General features: G+C 38.7%; 3 protein-coding genes across 4 annotated transcripts in view; 2 read left to right on the top strand and 1 right to left on the bottom strand.

The window, feature by feature from the left end:
• Nucleotides 1-306: 306 nt before the first annotated feature.
• On the top strand, nt 307-2,274 carry spcs1 (signal peptidase complex subunit 1). Its single transcript, XM_044024388.1, has 4 exons — nt 307-446; nt 1,246-1,305; nt 1,401-1,487; nt 1,967-2,274. Exons 1-4 carry the CDS (start codon nt 411-413, stop codon nt 2,090-2,092), a joined length of 309 nt encoding a protein of 102 aa, XP_043880323.1. The 5' UTR covers nt 307-410; the 3' UTR covers nt 2,093-2,274.
• Nucleotides 2,275-2,337: 63 nt separating this feature from the next.
• nek4 (NIMA-related kinase 4) lies at nt 2,338-11,229 on the bottom strand. Its single transcript, XM_044024387.1, has 16 exons — nt 10,942-11,229; nt 9,736-10,002; nt 9,462-9,659; nt 9,269-9,376; nt 8,311-8,465; nt 7,955-8,102; nt 7,121-7,789; nt 7,001-7,048; nt 6,248-6,304; nt 5,972-6,136; nt 5,468-5,534; nt 4,778-4,905; nt 4,586-4,674; nt 3,332-3,549; nt 3,102-3,244; nt 2,338-2,877 (listed from the first exon to the last, which is right to left on the bottom strand). The coding sequence occupies exons 1-16, from the start codon at nt 11,029-11,031 to the stop codon at nt 2,779-2,781; spliced, it is 2,649 nt and encodes an 882-aa protein (XP_043880322.1). The 5' UTR covers nt 11,032-11,229; the 3' UTR covers nt 2,338-2,778.
• Nucleotides 11,230-13,422: 2,193 nt separating this feature from the next.
• camk1b (calcium/calmodulin-dependent protein kinase Ib) overlaps nt 13,423-27,158 on the top strand; it is a 53,846-nt gene continuing 40,110 nt past the window's right edge. The window contains exon 1 of one of the 2 annotated variants that reach the window (XM_044024182.1): nt 13,423-13,555. Coding sequence is in view for 1 of the 2 variants with exons in the window: in XM_044024181.1 (XP_043880116.1) it covers nt 19,438-19,448 (11 nt within the window). In the remaining variant the exon portion in view is untranslated. Of the gene's footprint in view, nt 13,556-19,380; nt 19,449-27,158 lie in introns of those variants that run through there. The other variant, XM_044024181.1, reaches the window with a different exon arrangement.

Raw genomic sequence — 27,158 nt, 5'->3', positions numbered from 1 at the left:
ATCTGAAGTACGTGTGTTGTGATTATGACTTATTAACATATATATTTTTTTCTTCATACCCACCATTACTTTGCCCATCTTACACAGCACTACTTCCTTTCACCCGAGCCTTCAAAATAAGAGCCCCCGACTATAACTGGCATACCTCAGCAATACATATATCGTACATTAGCTTGGAGTCATTCTTAGAAGAGTTCAGTTTTTTCCACGTTATATTTCGTTTTAGTAGTTATTCCACATCTGAAATAAACATTAGCGGTAACGGAACAGTCTGCACATGCGCAAAGAAGGGGTTTCCGTTACAGTTCGGTTGACGTATCTCTTTCAGACCGGAAGTTGAATTGCTTCAGTTTGCACTCGTTTGGACCAAACTGTTATCAGATTTACGTTTTTCATTTTTAAGTGAGACGATGCTGTCGATATTCAAGACCATACCTTCGCACATGGTAAGATTTAACTCGGTTGTTTTTTATTGTAGAGCTGTATGTTTTGGTGTGTTAGTCGCGTTTCATTTATGCTTTTTTTGTTAAGCTAGCATTAGCCGGTGGATGCTGTTCTGCTGTGGTTATAATGAGAACAGCTGCTAAGTATTTTTTAAATAACCAGCAGAGTTTTCATATTCAGCAAAGTCCCAAATCATATAAAACATGTTTTACATTCAATAATGAATCATTTAAATATAAGTTGTATGAGTATTTGGGGAATTCCCATGCAATAATTCGTGATGCATCATAATAATAGCCATTAATGCAGATGTAGAGTCTTTATTTGTTTGTACATTATATTTAAAGATGCCATAACTACTAATATAAAAGTTGAATGAATTGTGTAGAGGAGCAAAAGAAGGTTTTGAATGTATCTAAATAAAATAGAAAGTCACACTTGATTGATTAATTATGTTTAAATCGGCATTCTTTTATTTAAGTCCACACATGTTTTTGTTCTCAGTAGGTACATGCTGTTTGAAATTATTTATTTGTTATATGGAGCAAATAACCCAGCAAATATCACATTGAAAAAACTGAGAGCTTGTTCTAATTTTCAAAAAACCTTGAAACTGATTTTCTCAGATTGAGGGGGGTAAAAAAAGAAACATGTGTCAGCCATTGTGAAATAAAGATGACCAGGTTTCAGTCCTGTTAAATTAAGCCAAAACGTCCAGAAAGTATCTTTAAAATAAAGTAGTTTAGACTCATGGTGTCAGATATTGTACTCATAATGTATTCTTATTTTATTGTGTTGCAGGATTATAAAGGTCAGAAGCTGGCTGAACAGATTTTCCAAGGAATAATACTCATCTCTGCGGTAAGTAACAACCTGTCATTATACATGAAATGTGGTACACATGTGCAGTAGCACTGAGTTTGTGATGACTTTTAACCTTTGCATGTTGTCTCCAGGTGATTGGATTCGTGTTTGGTCTGTTCGTTGAGCAGTTTGGGTGGACAGTGTACATAGTCTTAGCTGGCTTTGCTGTGTCCTGCGTGGTAAGTTTTTGCCATATATTGTTGAGGAAGTTATAATACTGTATATACTATGGATGCACGATATTGGTATCGGCAGATATTGGATTTAAAATGTATTATCTGATATCGGCATACAGTAGGCTTAATAGGCCGCTACTTCCTTGACATCTATGCTGGTGCCCTGAACAACTATCACGTTTGTTTATTTTGCTCATTCAAGAAAATGTATATCTACATCTGCTGCGACACAAGTAGGCAACATATGATGTTAATGTGAAAAAAACGGCCTCTGCAGTTGGGCACAGTATCGGTTATCGCCCCGAGCACTCGATTATGAAGATTATGGTTGAATGATTTTAGGCAAAGTATCTACTGGTGGTTTTTAGGGCTGCAACTAACAATGATTTTTTTGTCACTTATTTTCTCAGTTATTCGTAATCGATTAAAATTAACAGCAAACATTACATAACTTGCTTGCTTGTTTGTTTCCTTGACTGTAGTTGACGCTGCCTCCATGGCCCATGTACAGAAAGAACCCTCTGTCCTGGCAGCCTCCACTGCCAGAGATGAGCAGTGAGCCCAGTCAGAAACCTCAGGAGACCACCAAGAAGAAGAAGCACAAGTAACTCGCATAACTCAAAATCAACTCAATTCAACTGTCCCTCCCTGGCTGTGAATACAACTTTTTATAATAATGCAAAATATTTCAAGCATTTAGGGTGAAAGCTTTGTTACAGTGTTTATCAGTCAATTATGAAATGCTTGTGTCCAAATAAACATCTGATGCTTTCTGCATCTACAAAGTGGACTTTTTTTAGAAAACATTTCTTTAAAACAAGTTTGCACAAAATAAGCGTAAACGAGAAAAAAAAAAAATTGAGTATTTAATACAAATTAAAATGTTAATATCTACAATTAATCTACATTACAATATTTGTGTGTAAGAAAATACAATAGACCTAAGTGAGGCCGTAAAAAAATAACGGGTGAATCAGTTATTGAGATTCTGTCTTGCATGATAAATAAATGAATATTCAGCAAGTAGAAAGTCCAAGTGCTGTAACATGACTTAAGTCATTGCATAGGCATCCTGAAGGGTGTAGGCAACATGTCTGTACTGTGATACAGTGAAGGAAATTTACATCATTTTACATGCACAAGGATTGGTTTCTGAAATCCCCCCCCCACATACACATCCAAGTTTCAATTTATTCTGTCATGTAAGAACTGTGAAAATGATTGCCTCCTTCTCACACGTAATATCAACAAAATGCAAAAGTGAAGTGTGTCCTCATGTTCATGCCAGCCTTCTCTAAACTTTGAAGGCGATATCCTCAAAGAATTTTAGCTGCCTGACCATCACAGCATACGCTTGGTACTTCTCGTCCCCCATCTGGTCACGAAGGCGCAGCTGTAGAAACAGAAAGAAAAAAAACACAACTCGCATTAATAAAGAAACAAAGGACAGATGAGTTACCTGCTTCAGATTCAGGCAAAGTGTAGGAAACTATTTACACTGAGCAGGTAAATAAAAGGTTGGTCTAAACATAAAGCTGGTGAGACTTTTGCACAGTAGTGTAAATCTGGGGTTGAGGACATATTATGTCTTTGATGTGTTGCGTTTTAAAACCGTACTTCTCGTTTAGTGTCATCCTCCTCCTCCTTTTCCATGATTTCCAGCACTCTGTCCAGCAGTTTGACCCCGAGCCCTTTCACCACGTCCGTCCTCAGCTGTTCTATTGCTCTCCTGATCTTGGCTGGTCCAGAGGTGGAGCCGTCTAAAGACACAGACTCGGTTAATAAACACAAGGGAGCTCCAAAATGGCTGCCTGGATAAGACATGACTAAAACTGAGTGTTTCTCACCCATTGGTATTTCACCAAGTGAGAAGTTCTCTGCTTCCTCTCGAGTCTTCCCATGAAGCACCAGGGTGTCCCTGTACTTCCTGTTCAGTTTAAACTCAGGCAACGCAGTCGAGCCAAATCTGCCTTTGTCCACTTCGTTCACATGATCTCCGACATCCATTCTCAAAGTCTGGGTCATCATGTGGACTAAGTCCTGCATCTCGCAGGATTCAGTTTTCCTGTAGACGATACATAAATAACATAATTTTTAATACTTTATTTCCATTTAGATCAACAAATAACAAACTAGATTTACACCTGGAAAAAGGGGTTTAGTTACACTTCGAAACACATTTTTCTGTCTGAACACAACAAATACCCAATACAGGTGGTTGTTTATTTTTATTCATGTTTTATGACAAATGAGAAATTGTATTGTTATTACGTCCACGAGGAAGCAACTAAACGAACAGACCCGTGAACACACACAAGTAAACAAGTTGAACTGTAACCACTGATAACTGATAATCCAACGAGGGCGGCAACTAATGATTATTTCATAATTGATTAATGTGTCGATTATCTTCTCAAAATCGAGTACATTTTGATCAGTGTTTCCCAAACCTGGAAATGATGACATTCTCAAATGTCTTGTTTTGTCCACAAACCAACAATGATGATTTCTTTGTTATATAAAGCAAAGAAACCAGAAAATATTCACAAAGCTGAAAAACCAGAAAGCTTATTTTAATTCTTTAAAAAAAAACGATTATCAAAAGAGTTGAGTTGATCAATTTAGTAATCACTTAATCATCGATGAATTGAATAACCGTTGCAGCCCTACATCTGACCATCATGGTTTATTTCGAGGTTGTTGGAGGAAAGAGGATAACGTCCACTGTGGATGAATAGCCTGTGTGTTGTGTTCACTGTCCTGTCATTAATAGTAAACTCCAGTTCTAGACAGAAACACTAGGTTTTTTTGCTTGTTATACTCCACATCTATATATTATGTTTGCATTGTATTTTTAATTTTAAATTCACCAAATTTCACTCCATGTTTCGCTAAAAGAACTTGAAATGACAAAGTAATTGACCTAACCTAACGTGACCAAAAATTAACTTCAGGATTTTTGTCCAAACCCGACTGATCAGACGTGAACTCAGAGCTGCCCACTTGTAATCTGATCGCTCAGGACAGGTGCTAACACCAGGTGTTAAAACCAGGTGTGGGCAGGATCTATAACAGAGTTAAAATGAATGTTCTGAACTCACCTCTCTCTGCAGTCTCCCTCTGAACGCTCGGTGGAGCTCGTGGATGAGCTGCATTCATCATCGTCCGACCTTTGCTCCGACTTCTCCTGCTGTAATGAGACACATCCCACATTCTGCTGTGACAGAATTCTGATCCACAGTATATTCAGTGGAACAGTAGCTCGTGAGGTATGAGTGATGGAGTGTATGTACCTTAGTGTTGCTCCCAGTCATTATGTCTGACACAGATCTGGTAAATGGATGGTAAAGGGAGTGCTCAGTCTTGGTGGAAGAGACGTCATAAGACGCTCGTCTCACAACATCGACACCTGAGGACAAAGCTTTAACGTAAAAAAAACAAAAACAAAAACATTTAAGAGGGCTGGACTGTTTCAATAATCAATGGTATTATTTGTCAAATATGAGAGCTTGTGAAAGTAAAGCAGGGTTCACAGTGTGTTGAGATAACAGGAGGAGCTTAAAAAAACAGTTTTAAAATCTCTTATAATGGGCACACACATATCAATGTGATTTGGTATGTGTGTGCAGGATCAGACACTCTACCATCAGACTAAGTTTCATCCGGATCTGATCCCGATTACTGATTTGGCAGTAATTTAAACTGAACATAGAAGTCCCATTTAGTTCCCATTCAGATGTGTATATCTCAGTGAAATCTGAACAGATCAGGTAATAGCTATAAGTGCTAAGGTAATTCTGTAGTTCTATACAGATCCAGAAAGTCTTCAGGATTCAAAAGGAATTCAGGTCCTTTGGGACAAATAAGGTTGTCTAATTCTTCCGGCAATAATGAAGTGCATATTGCTGTTTGTTTCTCAGGGTGAAGGAGTGTAGGTCTGACTACAGTGTTCTGATATCAGTCAGGAAAAAGACAGATGGTACCTGGTTGACAGGGACTCTCTTGGGATTGTCTCAGCCTCCTCCTCTCTCTGGCAGACAAAGGACGATCCTGAAAACACATACAGTATATACAGACATAAGATTGACCTGATGTCAGTGGCATTGACTTGATGGACTTCGGCCATATCTTTTAAGTGAGAGCCACTTGGCAAAATCCTGGGAGACCCTGCACACAGAATTTAGAGTTCTGCCAAAAGGGAGGAGCTTTGCTTATGTCAGGAGGGTCAAATCGAAAAACCTAAGGTGCCATTAGGTCACATGGCTTGTCATGATGACATCCGTTGTGTTTATGTTTTATACATTTATGTATTTGTGCATTCTGTGTGGTTGCAAACAAAATTACCCCTGTGGGACAAACATTGTTTTTCCCAGTCACGCACAAAATGGCTGATCCAGAGAATGTTGTTAAATTTAAGTTTGTTAAGACAGTGGTTCTTGAGCAGTAATGTAGCTGTAGGCTGTTAGTGAGAGTGTGAGCTCTCTCACCTGTGGCAGTAGGAATAATCCCTTCTTACAGGAGTTCACTGAAGCAGAGGTGACTGCCACGTCAGTTTTTTTGCTCTCTATGTTCCTCTTGTTCTTCTTCCTCGCTTCCACGGCCGTGGTCTGTGCAGGAGGTGGAGGTAAAGGTCTAGGAGCAGCAGCTTTAGACTAAAACACACACACAAAGAAAGATATTATCGTTTTATAAATTAATCGACAATCTAAAAGGAATGATAACTAGGATTGTGTTTTCAGGAAATAAAGAAATGTTCTTCTTACGTGTGACATAGAGGGCTCTAATGAAAACTGTTGTGGAGTTTCCTCCATCTCAGGTTCCTAAACAAACACAATAACACGTTTTTTTTACCAACTGCGGTAAACAAAATCCAATAAACATAAAAGTGGTGATATATGCTTGGGTCAATAGCCAATACCTATATATAATTTATATATATACACGTTTTTCCCTGTGTCTGACTGCAGAGGTAATTTAGGTTCATTTCTCTTCTGTAGTGACAATAACATATACAGCTGATTATCTTCATTGTGCAAAATTAATAAACATCAAAAAAATTATAGTTGTTGTGGGTGCCATTTTAGAAGTCAACTTTAGTTAAACATTAGCATTAGTTATAGTTTGTCATATCAGGGGATTTTAACGTGTTTGCCAATATCAGATATTACATTTTAAAGCCAATACTGACCAACACCAGTATCGTGCATCCCTAACAAAAATCTATCAGGACAAAGTTTGCAACCAGTAAAACATTTTTATACTTACCTGTGTGGGGGAGAAAGATTAATCAGTTAATAAAATGTTATTATATATTAATCTGCCAATCGCCCATTTTGTTCTCAGACATTTAGCTAAGTCTAAAACCTTATCTATTCATCTAAAATGAGTTCTTTGTTGTTGTTTGATGACCTGTTGCAGGCATAAAATGTAGATTGGAGAGACAGACCATTCAAGTTGTTCAATAACTGGTTATTGAAGTTAGTAATCACTAAACTGATTGTTGGACCTCTTCTTACCAGTGCTGGAGTAAATGGCTCTAACAGCTTTTCTGTGGATTCCAAGTTCTACAGAGAAACAAGAGAAAGAAATTAAAACCGAACAATTCAAATTCAAATTCAGTTGTTCCCATCACTTACTTGAATGTCTGAGGTAAGTATGTGCAGTGCTGGAGTTCCCTTGAAAATGGTAAGTGTGTCCTTTTTATCGTCCATAACATTGGCTTCCTCCACCACTATGCTACTGTTTTCTGCATTAGATTTGTGTGTCGGGGAAAAAGCAGCTCCTTTCTCCACTTCTAGCTCTGGCTCCTGCATTTCAGCCCCTTGAAGTAATTCCATGGTATCATCCTTATCATCCACATCTGACATCTGCTTCTCCACAAAGACGGGAAAAGTATCCCCAGGCCTCGATGTGGCCTTTGGCCGAATGTCTAACGATCCGTTGGGCGCTTGTCTCTCATCTGCTGCTCTGCTGTTAACACCTGATACAGACATCGATGGAGGTTTGGCAGGTGATCGAGACGGAGAAGGATCCGGTTTCCCTCTTCCTTTGGTGTCTTTGTGCGCGCCGTGAGTCCCGTGATCATTTACTGCGCGGTGGCGCGGCACAATTGTCGGCGGCTTCTGCGTCGGCCTCTCACTCTCCTGCTGCGGGACATCAATATTGATGTTGCTGACAGTCGCCATGGATACAGAGCTGCAGTGGAGAGCTGCGTCAGGTGAAGGGGGTTTGGGCGGCGGAGGTTTTTGGACTGGAGTGCAGTCGGTGATGCCGTTAGAGACTTTATGATGCTGTTTCTCTTCTCTCTGAGGAGGCAGGTGAATAAATATAATTGTAGTTTACTATTAGATAAATATACACACGTATATGTCAAAGGTAAATAGAATACAATCATAATCATTAAGTAAATAAATATTAAATTCTGAGAAATGTGATTGAGAACCAGAATTGCTATTGGACCAATAACTCACCCGTTTCACCCTGACATGAGGTTCTGACTGAGGACTTGGTGGCTGCCTCTCAGGTTTTGGCTGAACTGACGCCGCAGACACGGATTCACAGTTGACTCTACTGTCACCACTGACAGTCACAGCTTTCTTTCTCGACTTGGCAGTTTTTCTGGTGTGGAAAGAAACAAACGGAAACGTCTATAAACAGCGCAGATGTGTTTTCTAATACTAGAAGCAACAAAAAATACATCAATCCAGAGAGTAACGAAGAAAATGTTGGTAAAACAAAGTGAAACATATATGCAGTGTAATGATTTTGGCATAAAATAATGAATATTTGATGAATAGCATGGAGTTTTGCTCTCAGTGACACATACTCTTTGGTGGCCTCAAGGAACATGGCGATTTGTTTTTTGATGTAAGGCTGCCGTAGGATAAGTTTGACGTCAGGTCTGTCTTCAGGCCTCTTACACAACATGCTCTTGATCAAATCTCCCAGCTGAGAATCATATCTACTGGGCATCTGAGGCAGCTGGAAACAGGGAAAGTGTTGTTATTAATATTATTATTATTATTACGACGAATAATTACCAGTGTATGTTCAGTGTATCATGTGTCAACATGAGCTTGGATCCTAAAAACATCTGTTAAACTGTTAAACATGCAAACTTCAGACCTATAGACCTAGTTCAGACCTGGTATTAATCTGTCCTGAGTGATCCAATCCAAAAAATTTACAGATTGAGGTAATTTCAGGTTTGAGCCCCAATAACATCCATCCTGAATTTGGCCTCAGTACCAGTCACAAAAAACATTTGGAGATGAGATTACAGCGCATCATGAATGTTATATGTTGTCCACAGGACAGATTAGGATCTGGCTCCTTAGCTGACGTCCACTGATCTTCAGCAGTTTCACTGTATTTTTTTTTTTACACAAATCAGTGCCCATACATTGATTTATATGTAGCCACCACCACAATATTAACACCGACCCCCTTATCATTTCTTTCATCGATTATCTGTGCAGTCAGACTTGTTGAAATCTTAATTTTGTTCTTGCGAGCAGCCATGACAACAGTATGAGTTTGAATACTTGGAGATGGAAACCAAATCCAGTCTCATGTGGTCACACAAAATTTATAATGCCGGGTGTCAACAGTTGTAATAAATGCTCTCCAAATACAAACAGATCTTTGAGGATGGATGTTTAATACAACAATGTGGTTTATTTTAAATAGAAGAGCACAAATAATTTGTAGAAAAACACAATACACTGTTCAATAAGTTTTACGCTGAACTTAAAGCTGAATTGCGGACTTGAAATGAAACCCACCTTTCCTTCAACTATTCGATAAACCAGCGAGTTCATGTCCTTGGCGTTGAAGGCATGTTTGAGTGTAGACATTTCATAAACACAGCAACCCAAGGCCCAAACATCTGACTGAAGAAAACAAAACACATCCAGTGTGAAACAGTTTACGTTCAGAAATGAAAAGCAACATTACGAGGGCGGATCATTTAAATACCTTGTGGTTATAAGGTTTATTAGAGAAGAGCTCAGGACTCATATAGTATGGAGTCCCTATCAGTGTGCTGGCCATGTCATTCTGGTTCTCCAACACTCGCGCAATGCCGAGGTCCCCGACTTTAATAATATTGTTTTTTGTCAGGAAAATGTTCTGTGTTTTCAGGTCCCGATGGAGAATGTTCCTCTCATGTAGGTACTGAGAAGAAAAATATATTTTAAAAACCAGTGTAAAGGAAAATAACTGTGTCTGACGTCACGTGGAACTCACGTACCTGGAGAGCCATGGCTATCTGGACAAACCACTCCACCACCTGCTTCTCAGGCAGGAGTTCCCCCTTCTGCTGTTTGAGTTTATGGTAGAGGTCACCGCCCTCACAAAAACCCATCACAATGTACAGCTGGCGGTCATCTCCTTCCCAGGACTCCTTGTACGTCACGATGTTAGGATGTCGCAGCTGGGACAGAAGCTGCGCCTCCTGCTCTGCAGCACGTCGCTCCCGTTTGGAGGAGGTGGTTAAATTCAGCTTCTTGATGACATACTGAAACACACGGATAAATGAATATTTAATGATATTGAAGATATAGTATCTGTGTAAAATCCACTGCTTGTGGAACTGTCCTGGGACAAATGTTTTGGAAAACTATTGTAAAAGATTATTTCTAAAATCAAGGTTCCCAAACCTTGGTTGACATCAATTTCAAGGACATTACAGGGACTCAAAATTAAGGACAGAATCTGTTTATTACCATTTCACCGAAAACAAGCTTTCTTGGGTTTTTTTTCAGCTTCTTAAATTTGAATATGTTCTGGTTTATTTGCTCCATATATCAAAGAAGCCAGTAAAAAAGAATAATTTTGGTTCGTGGACAAAACAATTTATTTGAGAATATCATAATCTCAAGGTCTGCGGAAACAGCAAATTACATTTTCAGACATGTTATGGACAAGACAATTAATTGATAAAATAATTAAGATTAATCAATTTTCACCTTCATTCATTTTTGATAATCGATTTGAGTTGGAGGGGTTTATAATGAAAACAATATTTCTGGGAGTTTTTTTCTGCTTAAATGTGAATATGTTCTGGTTTATTTGCTCCATATAACAAATAAATCAGTGAAACTGTAGACATTTGATGACATCATTAGTTCCATGTTTGGGGAACACTTTTTCTAAAATGATATGGACCAAACAATCAAGTAATCAATTAATCGACAGAATAACCCGATTGTACAAATAATAATGATTATTAGACTCTAAACTTGCACTTACATCGTAATTACGCGATAATGCGCATTAGGAAATCGTATAACAACAAATCTGAGAGGCTTTAGACGATTTCAGCTAACTCAGGCTAACTCTTTGTAGCATCACCGTCCGTTACTGAACGTAAAAAACGACTAAAAATGCGTTCGTGGCGAACACTTAACGTCAACTTTACTGCAACATGACTCGGCACGTTCTTGCCATGACTTACCTGTTTTCGGTCAGATTTATGTGTCACCAGGTTCACCTCTCCATAGCTACCTTTACCAACGACCCTGATGAACACGTAATTATTCATCATCCTTCACGACGTAAGGCGATGTGTAAACGTGACACGCTCCTCCCCGCGAGGTTTTTACGTGTCGTCCCGCACCATCGTCCACGCGTGGGGACGAGACAGACGCACGGAAACTGAGGAGAAAAGTTGTGTGAGAGGCTGTGACGAGATTTTTTCGAGAGCGCAGGAAATCAGCTCACAGAAGAAGCTTTAGTTTTTCGTCACTAGGCAACTGGCGGCGGCTCAGCGCCAACGACGACGAGAGGGTCCTAGTGGACCAGAACACTGCTGCATTTGTACCACAGCGACGCCCAGTGGCCACACAGAGAGACACAACTGTAAAGTGTTCTCAGCTTCGAGTACATTTGAATTTCACAGGGAAAATGAACTTGTTAGAACAGCATCTTAAACAAATTATAAGTAATTAAGAACATATATACATTTAAGTACTTTTATATCATATTATTTATATTTTGCTGTGAATTACTGTGAAAAGTTGTATTGCTCTTATCAGAGGTTGACAAGTACAAAGAATTAATTGAATCAGCAATAATACATGATACAAAATGCAAATAGAAAGTGGAAATTGAATAAACTTGAATAAACAGTGGTAGGCAGGTAAATTTGGCTCAACCAAAAAAATTCTTAGCAATTTAATACAAGGCCAAAACATCATATCATCTCTTTTTCTTCTAACCTTTTTTTCAAATCTAAACATTTCAAGCTTGTACAAAGCTTTCATAATTGTGTATTGTGGACTGAGCATTGTTTTTGTTTTATGGTTAATATTGTTAATGTTAAAGAAATATTGCTGACAATTACTGTCTATATCATTTTATGTTGGTATTTGTATCATGCATGAATAGTAAACTAAACTAAAACACTGAAGCCCATTTTTAAACCAAAATAACTTTATTAAATCAGTCACAAAGTTGTCAAAACATCATCATTGATCATCTCTTTGCATTTGCGTGGACTGAATGTGTAACTTTGCACACTTTATTCACATTGAAACACTGACCTTTAAAATACAGCAGCTACAGCCTGTAAGTGCACATTGATCATGTGTGACTTCACATTCCTCAACAGAAGACTTTAAATCTGAATGAGAGGTTCATGTAATCCAATAGAGGGCGCACTATACCACAACATGCTGACACTGCACATGTCCATTATCTGCACACTGATTATCACTGGGTCGAGGTCAGGAGTGAGGAGAGAACAGACACCCATATATATATATATGTATGTATACACACACTAACACCAGTCAGCCATTATAGCTTCTTTTTAAATCATTAATGAACCCTGAGTATAACTTTTTTGTTTCCTCTTTTATTTTGTAGTTCTTCCTGGTGTGTGTACCTTGTAAAGATGAAGATTCAGATGTGTATATCTCAGTGGTATCTGAACATATCAGGATGAATTTTATTATGTTTATGTAAAGTGACAATATCTATAAGCAGGTAAAGTTATCTATAGGTTCAGAAAGTTCCTCTGGATTAAAAGGCAGTTTCCCACAGACCAGCCAGCAATGTTGTTATCTGAAATATTTAACGGTCATGTTAGGTATAAAAACAACAGATTAAAGTGGTCTTCCTTTGTGCCAATAAGTAAAATAAACACATTTAACTCACTAACTCATGAAAAGGCTATCTTAAGAAGTGACATGCTGTTCAAACATATGCAAGTCAGGAAAGTGTACTAACAAGAATAGCAGGGGAAACCTGTGTGTGTTCATTTTTGTTGTCTCTTTAGGACCTTTTCTGGCATAAACACTGACCCTGTCAGGACCAGTAGTCCACATGGAGACCAAAACCTGGTCCTAATGAGGCAGAACCTAATTTCTGAAGAATTGGTTAAGTTTAGGGCTAATATGTGAATTGTGGTTAGGTTAAGGTTAGGGTTGGACATTAACGGGTTGTGGTTAAGGTTAGGGATAACACTTTATTTATACAGTGCAAATGAATGGAAGTCAATGCAGTGTCCTCAGAAGAATAACTGTGCAAACCCCTGTGTTCTTGTATGTGTATGTTTGTGAGGACTAAACGGCAGTCTGTCCTTACAATTTTAAAGGGGTTTTAGTCCTGTTTTTTGGATATAATTAGGTTTAGGTTAAGGGTTAAGATAAGGCAGTCGTTTATGATGGTTAAGGTAAGGGTAAGGGGTTAAGGAATGTATAACCTTATGAGAGTCCTGCGCGAGAATGTGTGTGTGTGTGTTCAACTCCACGGCGGTTTGCGTCTTTCATCCTACTGTATGTACAGCACGCTGGGAGTCGCACGCGAGCATCGAGGCGGCGACCAATGGCGTCGCAGAACTGTTTACCTGTGTTCGGCAGCTCGCGCGCTGATTGGCCCGTGGGCCGCAATGACGTCAGGAGGAGTGCTCCTGCTGGTGAGGTTGTCAAGTACGGATTCAGTGTGAGAGAACGGCACACGGAGCTCGAGACTCACAGGAACACTCACACGCACACGCAGGAACAGTCACGGACGGAGAGTGGACGCTTGTAGCCGGACACTGGAGCTCATTGACCGCCTCTTTTCAGGTAGGAGCGAGCGTTAGGGTCAGTTTTGACCCGGTCAGAGCTGGTGAGAAAGATGTCGGAGCGCGGTCTAAGTACTGCTGTTTTTAACGTTTTAACAGCTCGTTTTCTCCAAGCCGCAGTTATCAGTGACAGTGACGTTTGGCGTCGTTAACATGATGTTTACTGTTTACTCTGTCAGTGTGAAGAGTAAACACGAACTGGACTCTCAGCTTTACTTCATATTTATTTATTTATTTTTAAAGTGTGTTGTTGTAGGAGTTAGCATGAGTCCTTCACTGGTGTCATGGAGATAAACCTCCTCTGATACCAGTCTTCATGCCCGATACTAAAATCACAACAGTCCCGATTTTCTCTCTTTAATATAAGTGGAGCCACATACTCTGCGTTTGTGTTTGACGACAGACTGTTTTGGAGTCAGTCTCTGTTAAAATTTCAGAAAATATATCAGAAAATATGTAAAACAAACACATTGTGTTATTAGTTTGTTAGTTTGTAGGCCCTAAACAAATCAATTAAGAAAAATAATAAGTATACATATGACAAGGTAGTGTCATAAAATATATCATTAAGGAAGCTGCAGCACAAAACCTAAGGGATGAAAAATGCTGCGTTTCATTTACGTCGGAAGTCGGAACTGCATAGCAACATGTCTGCAGATAAAAATTAAACAGTACTATGTTTTTGATTCATTTACTGCAAATATATATATGAAATAAACACTATTAAGGGTAAAAGAAGCAGTGTTTATGTGGGGGCAGCCAACTTGGAATCCTGACTCTGGGTATGTGAGGTCGCTCCAAGTTCCAGAGTTGGAAATTTGAATATTGGGAGAGTCCCGAGACCTCGGAAATTCTGAGTTGCAGCAAAAGTCACGTGTCACTGGCACATCACAGCAGAAAGAGATAACGCATCCTTTCTGGTGTGGTCCATTTACATCAGAAATCAGAACATTAAATGAATTCCATGCGAGAAGTCGGATAAAAACATGGATGCAAGCCATTGTTAGCCACTGCTCGCAATACTGCTGTAGCAACATGTCAATATATTGAACTAGAATGGTACAGTGTGAAAAAGTGACTTAATTGGAGCTTTTTCACTACACAGCCCGGCATGCCTCAACTCTACACGGTTTGGAATGGTTTTCCATTATTATAGTACCTCCTCAACGTGGGCGGAGTCATCATAGCACGGCTGCACAAAACTGCACCAAACTTTGTTTTATATGCGACACACACAAACTAATGACTAATGACTTGTAAAGCAGTTGTTTTCGGTGTACTCAATCATTAGAATCAATTCAAAATATTTGTTCAGTACTTCCTGCATGACACTAAACTGAAATACAGCGGCAAGTTAAACATTGAGATTTTATAAATTCCCTTGCTAAATGTTGATGTTGATTTGTAAGTATGTTTAATTGATCTACAGTTCGGCATTGTTCGGTTTGATTTTTGTGTCGGACGTCACACTCATGACTCTTCCAGTGAAGACACTCTCTGACAAATCAGTGGCTGGCAGTATGTCGATGTCACATTTAGTATCGATAAGCCGTGCAGAGTCAAGCCATGCCGAGTAAAGCCACTGTGTAGTAGAAAATCACCAAATGTGAAACAAATAAGTTGCTCTAAATCTCCAAGTTGAACTGGAATGCACGTTTTACTTAGTGGCACTGATACACTGATAGATTTCGCTACTTCCTTTTATGTTAAAGCTTTAGTGCATCACTTGTATTGTTTTTTGTTGGTATTATTATTTTGCCATAATTTTGCTCCTGAAGAGGAATGATGGAGCATTATTTGTATGCTGTGTTCTTCATGTAAGAACAGGCTCTGTCAAGCAAAACTATCGGACCTGACTGAGGGACTGCATTTTTTGAGAAGAATTATTCACTTCTGAAACGTTTCATTTTGTTTTGAGACATACTCAGACATGTTTGCAGTTGTCCCACTTGTGCATTGTTGCCGCTCTGCTTGTCTGTCTTGACATAAAACATGACATGAGAACTTAACACCACTATAGTGACAAACACAGAGAGAGTCATGTGGAGCTGATGTCACTGTGTGACTCTCTTTCATTTGACTATGAATGCAACAAACATTTGTTTACATTTGAATGTTAGCACTGCAGTTTTAAAGGTGACATAGAATGCTTGTATCACACATATGTGTTAGTTATGGAGGTCTACTTACATATATTAACTTGTTTTCATGATTAAAAACCTCCTAATCGCTGCAAACGAGCCGATCAAAATATCTCCTCACTGACGCTCTCGTCAGCCGCGCTGTTTCAGAGCAAAACCACACCCCCAGAACGTGGACTGTGTTGTGATTGGCCAGCCAACGAGAGCTTTCCCACTGTCCTGTGATTGGCCAGGTACCTGGAAGTGACGTAATAGATAGGCCAGCTCTCAGATACACAGCTTCCCCTCTGGCACGGTGGATGCTCTGCATCTCAGCAGCTACAACGAGAGTAGTTCTTCTTCTTCTGCGGTTGAATGTACGCAGATACACACACAAACGCAGCGTTAATTGGAGCTTCCGGTCTATGTGGCCTTTAAAGTAAGTCCACATAGCTTTTATGATTACTGTAGTGTGACAGACATTTGCATTATTCTCTTAATTCTGGTCACATGACTGTCACTGCCTGTGCTTAGTAAAACATTTATGTGTTATTTTGGATCTTATTCTGTTCAGAACAAGATCCAATTCAGGGATTTTGACCAGGATGGGACTAGTTACCCGACACTGAATATCGTATGCACTCATCGTTTCGCTGTAAAAGTGATGCTGTAGTTTGAAAGATGCGATGCTAACACGTCATATTTTACTATTTACTACAACACACAATGTTATCATGCAATTAGGGCTGAAAAATGAATCTAAATTTTATCGATATCACAAAACAGCTTACTGCAATTTTCAAATTGCAGGAGGTGCAATAATTTTTAAAGCCAAAAGTGTGTCAAAATATAATTTTAGGTTGTTGTCTATATCTTATCTATACATATCTTATTCTACAGACTGAAGAGAACATATTTGTTTCTCTCAGATCTGCAATTATCACACTAATCATGAATGGGGAACATTTTAAAGGTCACAATAGGGGAGCCTACATCTACTCCATGTCCATGGTTCTCAAACTGTGGTAAGCTTCCTCTGATGGTAGAAATACTGTATACTACTGTATACACCAGGGTATGTGATCGGCGTGGAGACTGTGTAGAAAATGAAACATATAACATTTAAAATAAATAAATAATAATAATAATAAGAGTCTCTCGCCTCGGCTCGTCTTAATCTAATCTCACCATACCAGTGTGTATAGTGAGTATATGTGAGGAAGAGGAGGGAGAGAGATGATGAGAGAGAAAATTATTTTATTGGGAGTTTGAAAACCACTGTACTAAGTAATTCCAGCAAAACTTTAATTTAACTATTAATCGATTACTAAATTTGATTGTCAAGTATTTTGACAATCGATTATCCAGTTTTAGAGTTGTTTTATAATTAAAACAAGTTTTCTGATTTCTCAGCTTCTTATGTATGAACATTTTCTGGTTTATTTGCTCCACATAACAAATAAATCATTAAAACTGAAAAAATGTTGCTTTGTGGACAAAACAAGACATTTGAGAACATCTTAATTTTGAGGTTTGAGTAACACAATCAACATTTTCTGACATTTTATGGACCAAACAAGATTAGATTAATCGAGAAAATAATTGACAGATGAATAGATCATGCCAATATTGTTAGTTGCAGTCCTATATTTAAGATTATTGTTTTCCACTTAAAACGTTCACAGAATCCTTCTTTAGATATTTTTTAACTTCACAAAATATATCTTCCTTTGTGTGAATACGAATATAACAAAGGTAGCACAGACTGAATACTCAGTCTATTTTGAATCTTAATTAATGTTAATTGGAATAATTATTTTGAATCACCAATATTTTGGTCATTAAAGGTTTTATGCCCAGTGCTCTGTTCATTTATTTGAATAAATATCAGTAATTCATGTCTTGATTGTATGTTATTATTATTAATCCTAAGAGCATAAAAGGTTTTGTCGGTAAACATGACATGTCATTTTCCACTGCTGTCCTTTCCAGTGCCTGAAGTATTTTTAGTTTCTCATTTAGTCTTCCCCATTTCTGTTGATCTATTTCCCTTTCAACTCTCACTCTCTCTTTCTCTCTCTCTCACACACACACACACACACACACACACACACACACACACACACACACACACACACACACAGGTCTGCATAGCTATTTTTCTGGGGACACTGCATTAACTTCCATTCATTTGGTAAGCCTAAAGAAAGCAATATTAAACCGTAACCATAACCAGTTAATGCCTTACCGTAACTTTAAAAACATTTCACACAAACATTTCAAATCTCAGCCCTAACCTTAACCAGTTCCTCAGAAATTAGGTTCTGCCTCATTAGGACCAGGTTTGGGTCTTCATGAGGACTACTGGTTCTGACAGGGTCAGTGTTTATGCCAAAAAGAGGCAACACATACAAAAGTACACACACACACACACACACACACACACACACACATAACCCTGGATGTTTAAAGGATCATTCCGCTGATCAATTAAAAGCTCACTTTGAGAGGAGATTTGCTGTGCGTCATAGACAGCAGCTGACCAATCAGACAGCTGTTAGTAAATCTCTCTGTCAGTCATTCAGGAAGCTGGTCAGAGCCCAGAGGCACCATCATATCAGGCAGTTGATGTTGATGGTATATGAGAAGTTAATAAAAGGAAGCTTTTTAAAAACAATAATAATCAAAGCCATCGTCAGTTAAAACAAACATACAAGAATAACCTTTTATTTATTTGCAAAACATGAAATCAAATGAGATTTATGTTAACACTTTTTTTTCTTAAGAGAAGCCACTTTTATTTATTCTTTTGAAGTGTTTTTGAAGTCATACTGTGCTACAGTCAGAGAAGTGGACTTTCTCTGATGTCATATGAAAAAAGGGGGGAAATAAGGTCCTGGGATGTTGGGACATCGTTTTGAAATGTTTTACTCATTTCAAAACAAAATGAGTTAAAATTACTTGAAACACTAGTTTTTGAAAACAGGTCACAGTGTGAGAAAAATCTCAAAAAGCTGCCCTTGTGTTTTCATGTATTCAACCAATTTGCAACTTTGTGATGAAGACGATGTTATAGCCCTATAGTTTGTACATAAAGCCACGTCTTCCTATCTGTTTTTTGTGTATTCCTGTGGCAGCGCTACAGTGCCACATACTGGCCTGGCATGTGTTGTTTGGTGTACAATTGACCATATTGTTTTCTTTTACCATCTAATTTCAACGGTAAATCCTTGCTAATTATAGCATCCCTTTGAAGACAGATCTCAGCATTGGTACAGACAGTTAAATATAAATTGCATTGTATTTTATTTTAATGTTTGGTGACCCCGAGAAATTATCCCGATCCCAGGGTAGAGAATTATTGCTCTAGTGAAGCACAGTCTGCCTCTGAAGTTCTCTCTGTGTGCTCATGCTCTGAAACGCACTTTAGCCCTGGCTCTTTGACCTGACAAATTTTTTTGACATTTTTATTTGTTGTGTCTAGAATGATTTGTATTTTTAATCATATCATCTCTTCTGTGTCTGCAAGAATTCTTGAGAAGCCTCAGATTTCCAAAGAGCATATTTTTACAGCAGCTACAGAAGTTTGTGTGTTTGTCTCGTTGATTCTCTGTGTGTTTAGTGTTGCCTTAACTCTTAACACCATCACACTGAATGTCACACCTACAAAAAAAACCACAGCTGCATATCATTTTGTCACGTCTAACTGTGGTCATGTGTATGTGTATGTGTGTGTTTCTTCTGTTCACTGCACATCACAGAGATGGGGAATCAGTGAGTACAGCGTCTCTCTGTCTTTATATCTTTTATTTTTATACCTTTTAAAAAGTCTGAATGCTGCATGTCACACTGTACAGGGAATGTGGTTATGGTATTGTATCCTCCTGATCTCAAACCTTGTCAGTCCTGTTGCCTCTTGAGTTATGACCAGCTTGTCTTTTTTTTTTTTTTTACACTAGCATCAGTGAACATGGATGTGCTGTTCTACATGTTTATCCATGTCCTGCATGTGTTTCCTCTCCTCTCCAACATCTTTAAACCTCACCTCTATCTGCCCCTGCGTGACTTATACGTGAACCTAACACTGCTGTTTACAGAAGCGTAATGCTGCCATGCCAGAAAAATATCAGTATCAGTATCACATGATAATGAGAGTAGTTTCACATTACAAAACAATGTGTTTTTTTCATGTTATTTTGGCATACAACCATAGACCCTGCACAAAAAGTGGAAGTAGTCTTCCAGTTTGCAGGGTGAGTCCAAGCAGGAAATAACAATTTGTTGAATAGCCACTAGGGGACAATACTGCTGGTTGTGAAACAAACTCAATTTGAATTTGAAGTCTGTGGGGAAATTAGCTTCTACTTCTCACTTGATGTATAACATCATTTAACAGTTTGCTGAGGAGGATGGTTTCAATCAGTAGCTTCAGTTCTTGTTAAGTAGAACATGTCAGTGTTGTAATTTCTTTTCCCATTTAGAGGACATTAAAGCACATCACATATGAATGGACACCAGAATGATTGACAGCATAGAGCTCTGGTAGCTGATGACTCATGGAACAGTCAGAATCAAAACAACGCCATTGTGGCAGGCAGCAGCAATGTTCAAACCCACAGACATAGTATATGAAGATGGTAGATGACACAACAGTTGGGAACAAGCAACAGGGAGAGCATTTTACCACATCACCACAGATCCTGAGTGCAGAGGTGGATCACTGCCATAATAAATGCACTTTAAGCGAGCATAGAGGACAGAGTGATGGGAATCCACTGGCAACAGTTTCTGCTTGTGTGGTGATCACTTTCTCCAGAGGTTGGACAAAATGGAAAGTTAGACGTTTCCATGCTTGTGAAAAGCACCAGGGGGCAGTATAAGTGCCATTTATGTTCAATCTCTCAAATTCTGCAATATCTTGCTCAGTGCACAGTAATCTTAGGCGGCTTGAAATCGGCACTGGCAGCATTCATTTTTGCTGAAGCTATTCCTGCCAACATAGCAGAGTAAAGTCACGCGACGCCCAGAGCTCAGCAGGTTCCTGGTTCTCGGTCAAATTGCAAATATTCAGGCTTTAAAAATAGAAGATTTACAGGACTCATAAAAGCACCAATTACACTTTTGGGGCTCACACGCCTTTACTGTACTACGTTACATAGATGCACTGTTAGTTTTGTTTGTGCAAATAGCTCAATATTTTCTTTTAAAAAGTTCAGATGGTGTGACCACAGTGAATTACTGGAGAATATATTACACAAGACGAGCTTGCGTCATTATAACGTGAACATGATCATGTAATAATGAGATATTTTTTGGTTTATGTCAAATAACATGAACATATGTTGTTATAATGTGAAAATTATAAAGTTTAATTTGTATTTTTATTGCATGGCAACATTAGACCTTCTTGCTCAATGTGTAAATGTGTTGTTTGTAATCGGATATGAAGTCTACCTATAGAAACTATACCCTGATGTTTTTTAGCCATTAAGGTGGCATTAGTTACATTTAACCACATGTTGTTACAGCAGCTCTACCTGCTGAAATGAATCCAGCCGCAGCCAAGCAGAGGTTGACATGCATTTTAAACGACTTTGATGTTCAGTGTCTCCCATTCTCTGTGAATGAATTTACATGAATCTCCATGAATCACTGCCACATGAGCAAAGTGAGATGCTACAAACTAGCAGAATGATGGAGGTGTTTTCTCCGGCCACGGTTTTATGCTTCCGCACTTATTTTTAGCCTGAAAGTTGTTGCTTTTTAAACACAACAGCAACTCCCTGCTAAAAATAACACCTGACAAATAGTGAATATACGCATAGAGATGCAACTGTTTCTTTTATTTGGGATTGAGCCACATTACACATTGTCAATGTGTAATTTATAACAATATACCTTAAAAATGCCAAAACCACTATTGCACCTGTATTGCAAAAGTCTTAGGCCATCATTAGATTAATTGTTTCAACTATGCTGTAATGTAGTATTTAAATAACAAACATGTTAGAAAGTGTCAAATGTCTAGGTCCTCGACACACAAGAACAAGTTTTTTTGGAAGCTCTAAAATGGTATTTTTTGGAAAACACGTCCCTTGTGTTTCCATGTATTCAACCAATATGCAACTCTGGGAAAATGATGATGTCATAGCCCCACCTCTCCATGTCATGAAGATGGCCCTCATTTGTATTCATTCAGCAATGAGTTGTACAAGTATAGGTACAGGAGGACCTCCTCACAAAAGCAAGTGTCCATGGTTATTGTCTTCTTTGTTGACCAAAAAGAAGAGCGCGTCATGAACTGGAGTGGAAGGTGTTGTGCTATAGGAAGAAGTAGTCACAAAATGTAGGGGTGCTAGCGTACGTCCACATATGGTAGGTGTGAGTTTTAGTAGTTTAAGTATGTTTTTGGCCTTAAGTATTTTCTCAAACCGATTTGACCAGTGTGAAATTCAATCACTGATATGATATCAGTAATATTTTGAATAATTATACAGGATTTCTACGGTATGAGCCAGATAATTTACCAGAAAAGCCTCAAAGATCTCCTGTGTGCTGGCCAAGACAGGTAGCGGCACACTTAACAGGGTTACAAACAAATTGCAATGGCAGAGACAATAGATATCATAAATGTCCATAAACTAATAAAATGCATATTTAAATGTAAAAATATACACTATAAAATGTATGGTATTAGCGATAAATCAGGGCTGTGTGACTCAGTCAAAACATCTCCAGTCAGATTCACGAGACTCAAAGGTATTAAACTTTAATAAATTCACATCCAGTTATTTTTAAGAATAAAACCATTTCAACATGTGTGAGAACAAACACAGAAAATACTCTATTCCATTCTATTCCTTGCTCAGAAACTGTCCTGTATTCTCTTGTACTGTGTATTTTCAGACACTGGTTACAATGATCTAGTCTGCAGATTATTTTTCAGTGACAGTGAAAAAAAAATCATGCCCGGTCATGTATATTGAATTTCCACAGAACGAGACTGGTGTCAAGTTGAAGACGTTCTTAGGAATAGAATTACAGTCTACTATGAATTGTTTTGTTTGTCCTCTACAGTGTTTTTAGACTAGTGGCAGAGTCTGCAATTGAGTGGATTTGCTAACAAAGCTTTTACACAACTTGACTGGACTTCCTCTCACTGTTTCCTCATACTGCACATTACTTAGCATGTTTTTTCCCCATGTCTAATTACTTCCTTCTACCTCAACTGCTTTAAATGGTATTCAAACTGCAGCAGAGAAAATATTGTGTTTACTGTCCCCTGTGCTTTATTATTCAGTAAGTTACAAGCTAATTTCAGGACCAATTATTTTCAATAAATTATTTTGAGATTTTTGGAATTGTTTGATCGTTTGATTCTTGTGTCGGATGTCACACTCATGACTCTTCCAGTGACACTCTCGACACTCTCTGACGAATCAGTGGATCAGCAGTCTGTTGACTTAACATTTTAGTATCGGCTCAGCTCGCTTAGAACCTCACTAGAGCAGGGACTTTAAAAAGCACCAGGTACTTTCACTTTTCGCAAGTTGAGTTGAGCTAGTAGTGCTAGAAATTGTATAATGGAAAAGTGACATAATCGTTTAATATGTACAAATGAAAATGGTCTACATCAACGAGCAAACAACACACAACTGGCTGCTATTTGTTTCTAGACTTTTCTAGAGAAAAATTCCACATGTATGTTTCCACATGCTGTCAATCAAAAAGTGGTTCCGCCTATAAGACAGTTCTTCCAATCATCATGCATCAGCCCAGTGTCCACTGAACCCCAGAGGCGCTGAGCTTCTCTGGAAGTGACGATTTACCACATTTATCTAAAAAAGACAATCTTTGATAAACAGCAGCTAGTCATAATATACTTTCCCATTATACAGTTCTAGCACTACTTGGCTCCACTTAACTCCTTTCTTTTGCTTTTCCATTAGTGATAGTGTCTGGTACCTGGTACCTCTTTCCAGAGCACCTGCTCTGGAAAGGTTCCAAGCGAGCTGAGCCAATACTAAAATGTATCTGCCGCGGCTACAGTGCTGCGGCGGAGCTGTCACTCAAACGCATGAAGTCAGGACACACATAAAGTGAGGAGCACTGAGATGCCAGGGAGCCAGTGTTTATGCCGCAGAGTGCCACTCGTGCCAGGCACAAGTGCCAAAGGTTGCCTATACCCTGTCTAATAGGAAGTAGAGCTTCCCTTGCCCTCATATAGCAATCGCCTCTAATGTTCACAAAGATGTTCCTCAATTCATGAATAAAACAGTCTAAGTCTACTAAAACCCCACTCTGTGGACTGATGTGAGAACATCGACAAAAGTAAGTATGTCCTCTATATTCACTTGGAAGCGTAGCTAATGAATTGTACTGTATGTGGAATATACACTCTTGTCCTCAGTCTAAACCCTTTGCACCTCTTTTTTATTTATTTATAAGACTAAACATTAAAGTCTTCAGCCAGATGTCAAAGTGACTGAAATATTTCCACATTAGCTTCCACCTGCCATTAGACGTTGAAGCAATTTAGACTCTCAGATACCATAGCAGGTCCTTTGAGTTTCCATGACGACAAGTATGAAGCTGACTCCTGACATTAGTGAAGGCAGCAGCAGGGCCAGCAGTGTGTGTGTGTGTTCGTATTTGTTACCTCTTAGGACTTTTTCTGACATATTTACTGACCTTGTCTGGACCGGCAGGTCTCATGGAGACCAAAACCTGGTCCTAATGAGGCAGAACCTCATTCTGAGGAACTGGTTATGTTATTGGCTCAGATTTTAATTGTGGTTAAATTAGGGTTAGGTTGAGGAATTAACTAGTTATAGTTAAGGTAAGGGTTTGGTTATGTTGTCCAAATGAATGGAGGACAATGCGGTGTCCTTTATATGATAGCTGTGTGTTTGTGTAAGTGCTACCTCTTTAGGACCTTTTCTGGCATAAACACTGGCCATGTCAAGACCACCAGTTCCCATGGAGACCAAAACCTGCGCTTAATGAGGCAGAACCTCATGTCTGAGTTGTTGGTTATGGTTAGAGGTAAGATTTGAGGTAAGAATTGTGGTTAGGTTAAGGTTAGGGAAGAGGTTTTGGTTTTTGGTTCAAATGAATGGAGGCCAATGCAGAGTCTTAACAAGGAACGTGTCCACATGTCTGTAATTTAAGAGTTAAGCATATACTAGAGATGGTTAAGGTTTGGGTATTTAGAGTTACCTCAGTGATGCCTGATCTGACAACGGGGCAGTTTGGAATGGGTAGTTCAGAGGCAAGGCACTGGCCACCGCTCTTCAACTGCAGCTCTAATATGCTGCATTACTCAGTATAAACAGATTCTTATTTTTATGTCTTGATCAGAAATAAGATGAATGCATTTAGTAATTGTGACACTAACCCTTCTGTTACCATCCTGGCATGCATACTTCTCATTACTGTGACTCCTAGACCGTTTGTGATATCTAGAAATTTTGCTATGGACTGGTGATCTGGTGTGACCCTGCCTTTCGCCCTATGTTAGCTGATATTGGCACAGCACCCCCATGACCCTCATGTTCAGGATAAAGAGGTAGAAAATGAATGGGTGGATACCAGAAAGCAGAGAAACAGAGCATTGTGCCCATATACTTGTCATTATGGTAGCCTTCAGAACTTACACGGAACAACCGTCCAATCACAGACAAGATTCACCAGCGTGTCACACGTTTGTGACGTCAGCTTCTCAGTACTGTAATTCCTAGATGGTTGAATAACTGCCAGATATGGAAAGTGAAAGTTATCTTAGAAAAAGGGGCAGAAGCACTCATTGAACATTTTTTTGACAATTCTAATGCTATAAAATCAAAATAAATACAGGAGGATGATGGTCATACAGGATAAAGTTCCCCTTAGTCGTCAACTTTGTGTTCGAGAAGATTAAAACGGTTTCTTCCTTTATGTGTATAGATGTCCTCACAACTATAGACTAAGTGTGTGTTTGTGTAGTTAAGTGCAGCTTCAAGAGGCCATGTCCTATTTGTCCTGTTTTCACTCTGAGACAACTACAGCCCAAAGCCAAGCCTGTCTTTCCTTTTAATGCCACTCAATCATTCACACTTTTCAGAAGCTCCAAATTAAGGCAGTATATGGGAACATTAATAGGAGAAGAGGAGCAAAGGGAAAGATAAAGGGGCAGTGATGCATTATTGAAACATCAAGAAACAAATGAACTGAATAATTGTTATTATATCACCTTTAACAATACAGCACACCTACAGCCCAGAACAATGTGTTACATCATCTCATATGTAGACAGACTGTGAAGTTGCCAGGCAGGCAGCAGGAACAGAGGAGGAGTGAGGCACGCTGATATGAACAGGGCTATTTTTGTCTCCGAGGTCTTGAGTTATAGGCACTTTCTGCGTTTAGACGATGATAGCTGTGACAGCTAGGTCTCCTGTGATCCCTCCTACTCTGGAGAGTGTGTTGAGGAAAAACATCTGGACGTTAACTTCTCCTCAGAGATGCGATGTGAGCAAGCGAGAACGAGTGAGAACGGGAAGCAGCCAGAGTAAACACTGTTTGTGTAGTTTTCTCCCAAATTGAGATGTTTGTTTTTATCCTTTTTATCTTGATATATATGGGAGTGAAGTTGGGCTGCTAACTAACGAGAATTGTCATTAACTTTTAATCCGTCAATCGTTTTCTCGACTAATCAAATATTCTTAAAATAATCTTTTGAAAAGATTTTTCAGTTTTATTGATTTCTTTGTCAAATGGAGCAATGAAACCAGCCAAAAATCAGAAAGCTGGTTTTAATTATTGAAAATAAACCGAATAATCGATTATCAAGATAGTTGACGATTAATTTAGTAATCCATTCATCGAATAATCATTGCAGCCCTAGAGTGAAGCTTATTTGTGGCATCTCCAGTGCGACAGGATTATACACAGTTCCTACTGGTCAGACAAAGTGGGAATGTAATTGGCAATTACTGAGGTTTTATCAGCCTTAGCTCTAAATGACATTAATGGGAATGCAAGACCAGAATCGTTATTAGTTTAATGTTACTTCTAAGTACATATTTAGTCTATATGGAAACGGAAGCACATCAGACATAAACAAAACATAGAATAAATAACTTCTCTAAATTTCTCATTTATCCTCTCAATTTTTGGCTGTGAGACGTAATTTCCAGCACAATGCTATGATGCACTTGGGACACCTTGGGAAAGCCCTCAATAACATTTATTTTTTTTAATTTTTTTTTTAAATACACAAAAGTAGTAGAAAATAGTCTCCTCCATAACATCGTCACTGAGCTTTTATTTCTGTCTCCGATTGCCTCAGATTCTGGCACATTTGTGACATCATTGTGTCGTCACAACTCACGCACAGGTGTTAACAAAATCAAACTGACTACTAGCAATGGCCTATTTTAGCTGATTCAGAACTGCTAATTCGAGTGTAAAATAGGCTCTAGTGACATCTAATAGTGAAAAAGC

The sequence above is a fragment of the Solea senegalensis genome, linkage group LG4 (assembly GCF_019176455.1).
Source record: "Solea senegalensis isolate Sse05_10M linkage group LG4, IFAPA_SoseM_1, whole genome shotgun sequence".
NCBI lineage: Eukaryota > Metazoa > Chordata > Actinopteri > Pleuronectiformes > Soleidae > Solea > Solea senegalensis.
The sequence above is the reverse complement of the archived record's forward strand: the minus strand, read 5'-3'. Positions and strand labels throughout refer to the sequence as shown.

What these genes read in the sequence shown, in the direction of transcription:
- spcs1 (XM_044024388.1), top strand. Translation starts at nt 411, where the DNA reads ATGCTGTCGATATTCAAGACCATACCTTCGCACATG. An exon ending in AGACCATACCTTCGCACATG is followed by an intron (nt 447 to 1,245) that starts GTAAGATTTAAC and finishes ATTGTGTTGCAG; the next exon opens with GATTATAAAGGTCAGAAGCT. An exon ending in GCTTTGCTGTGTCCTGCGTG is followed by an intron (nt 1,488 to 1,966) that starts GTAAGTTTTTGC and finishes CCTTGACTGTAG; the next exon opens with TTGACGCTGCCTCCATGGCC.
- nek4 (XM_044024387.1), bottom strand. Translation starts at nt 11,031, where the DNA reads ATGATGAATAATTACGTGTTCATCAGGGTCGTTGGTAAAGGTAGCTAT. An exon ending in ATAAATCTGACCGAAAACAG is followed by an intron (nt 10,003 to 10,941) that starts GTAAGTCATGGC and finishes CGTGTGTTTCAG; the next exon opens with TATGTCATCAAGAAGCTGAA. An exon ending in AGATAGCCATGGCTCTCCAG is followed by an intron (nt 9,660 to 9,735) that starts GTACGTGAGTTC and finishes TTTTCTTCTCAG; the next exon opens with TACCTACATGAGAGGAACAT.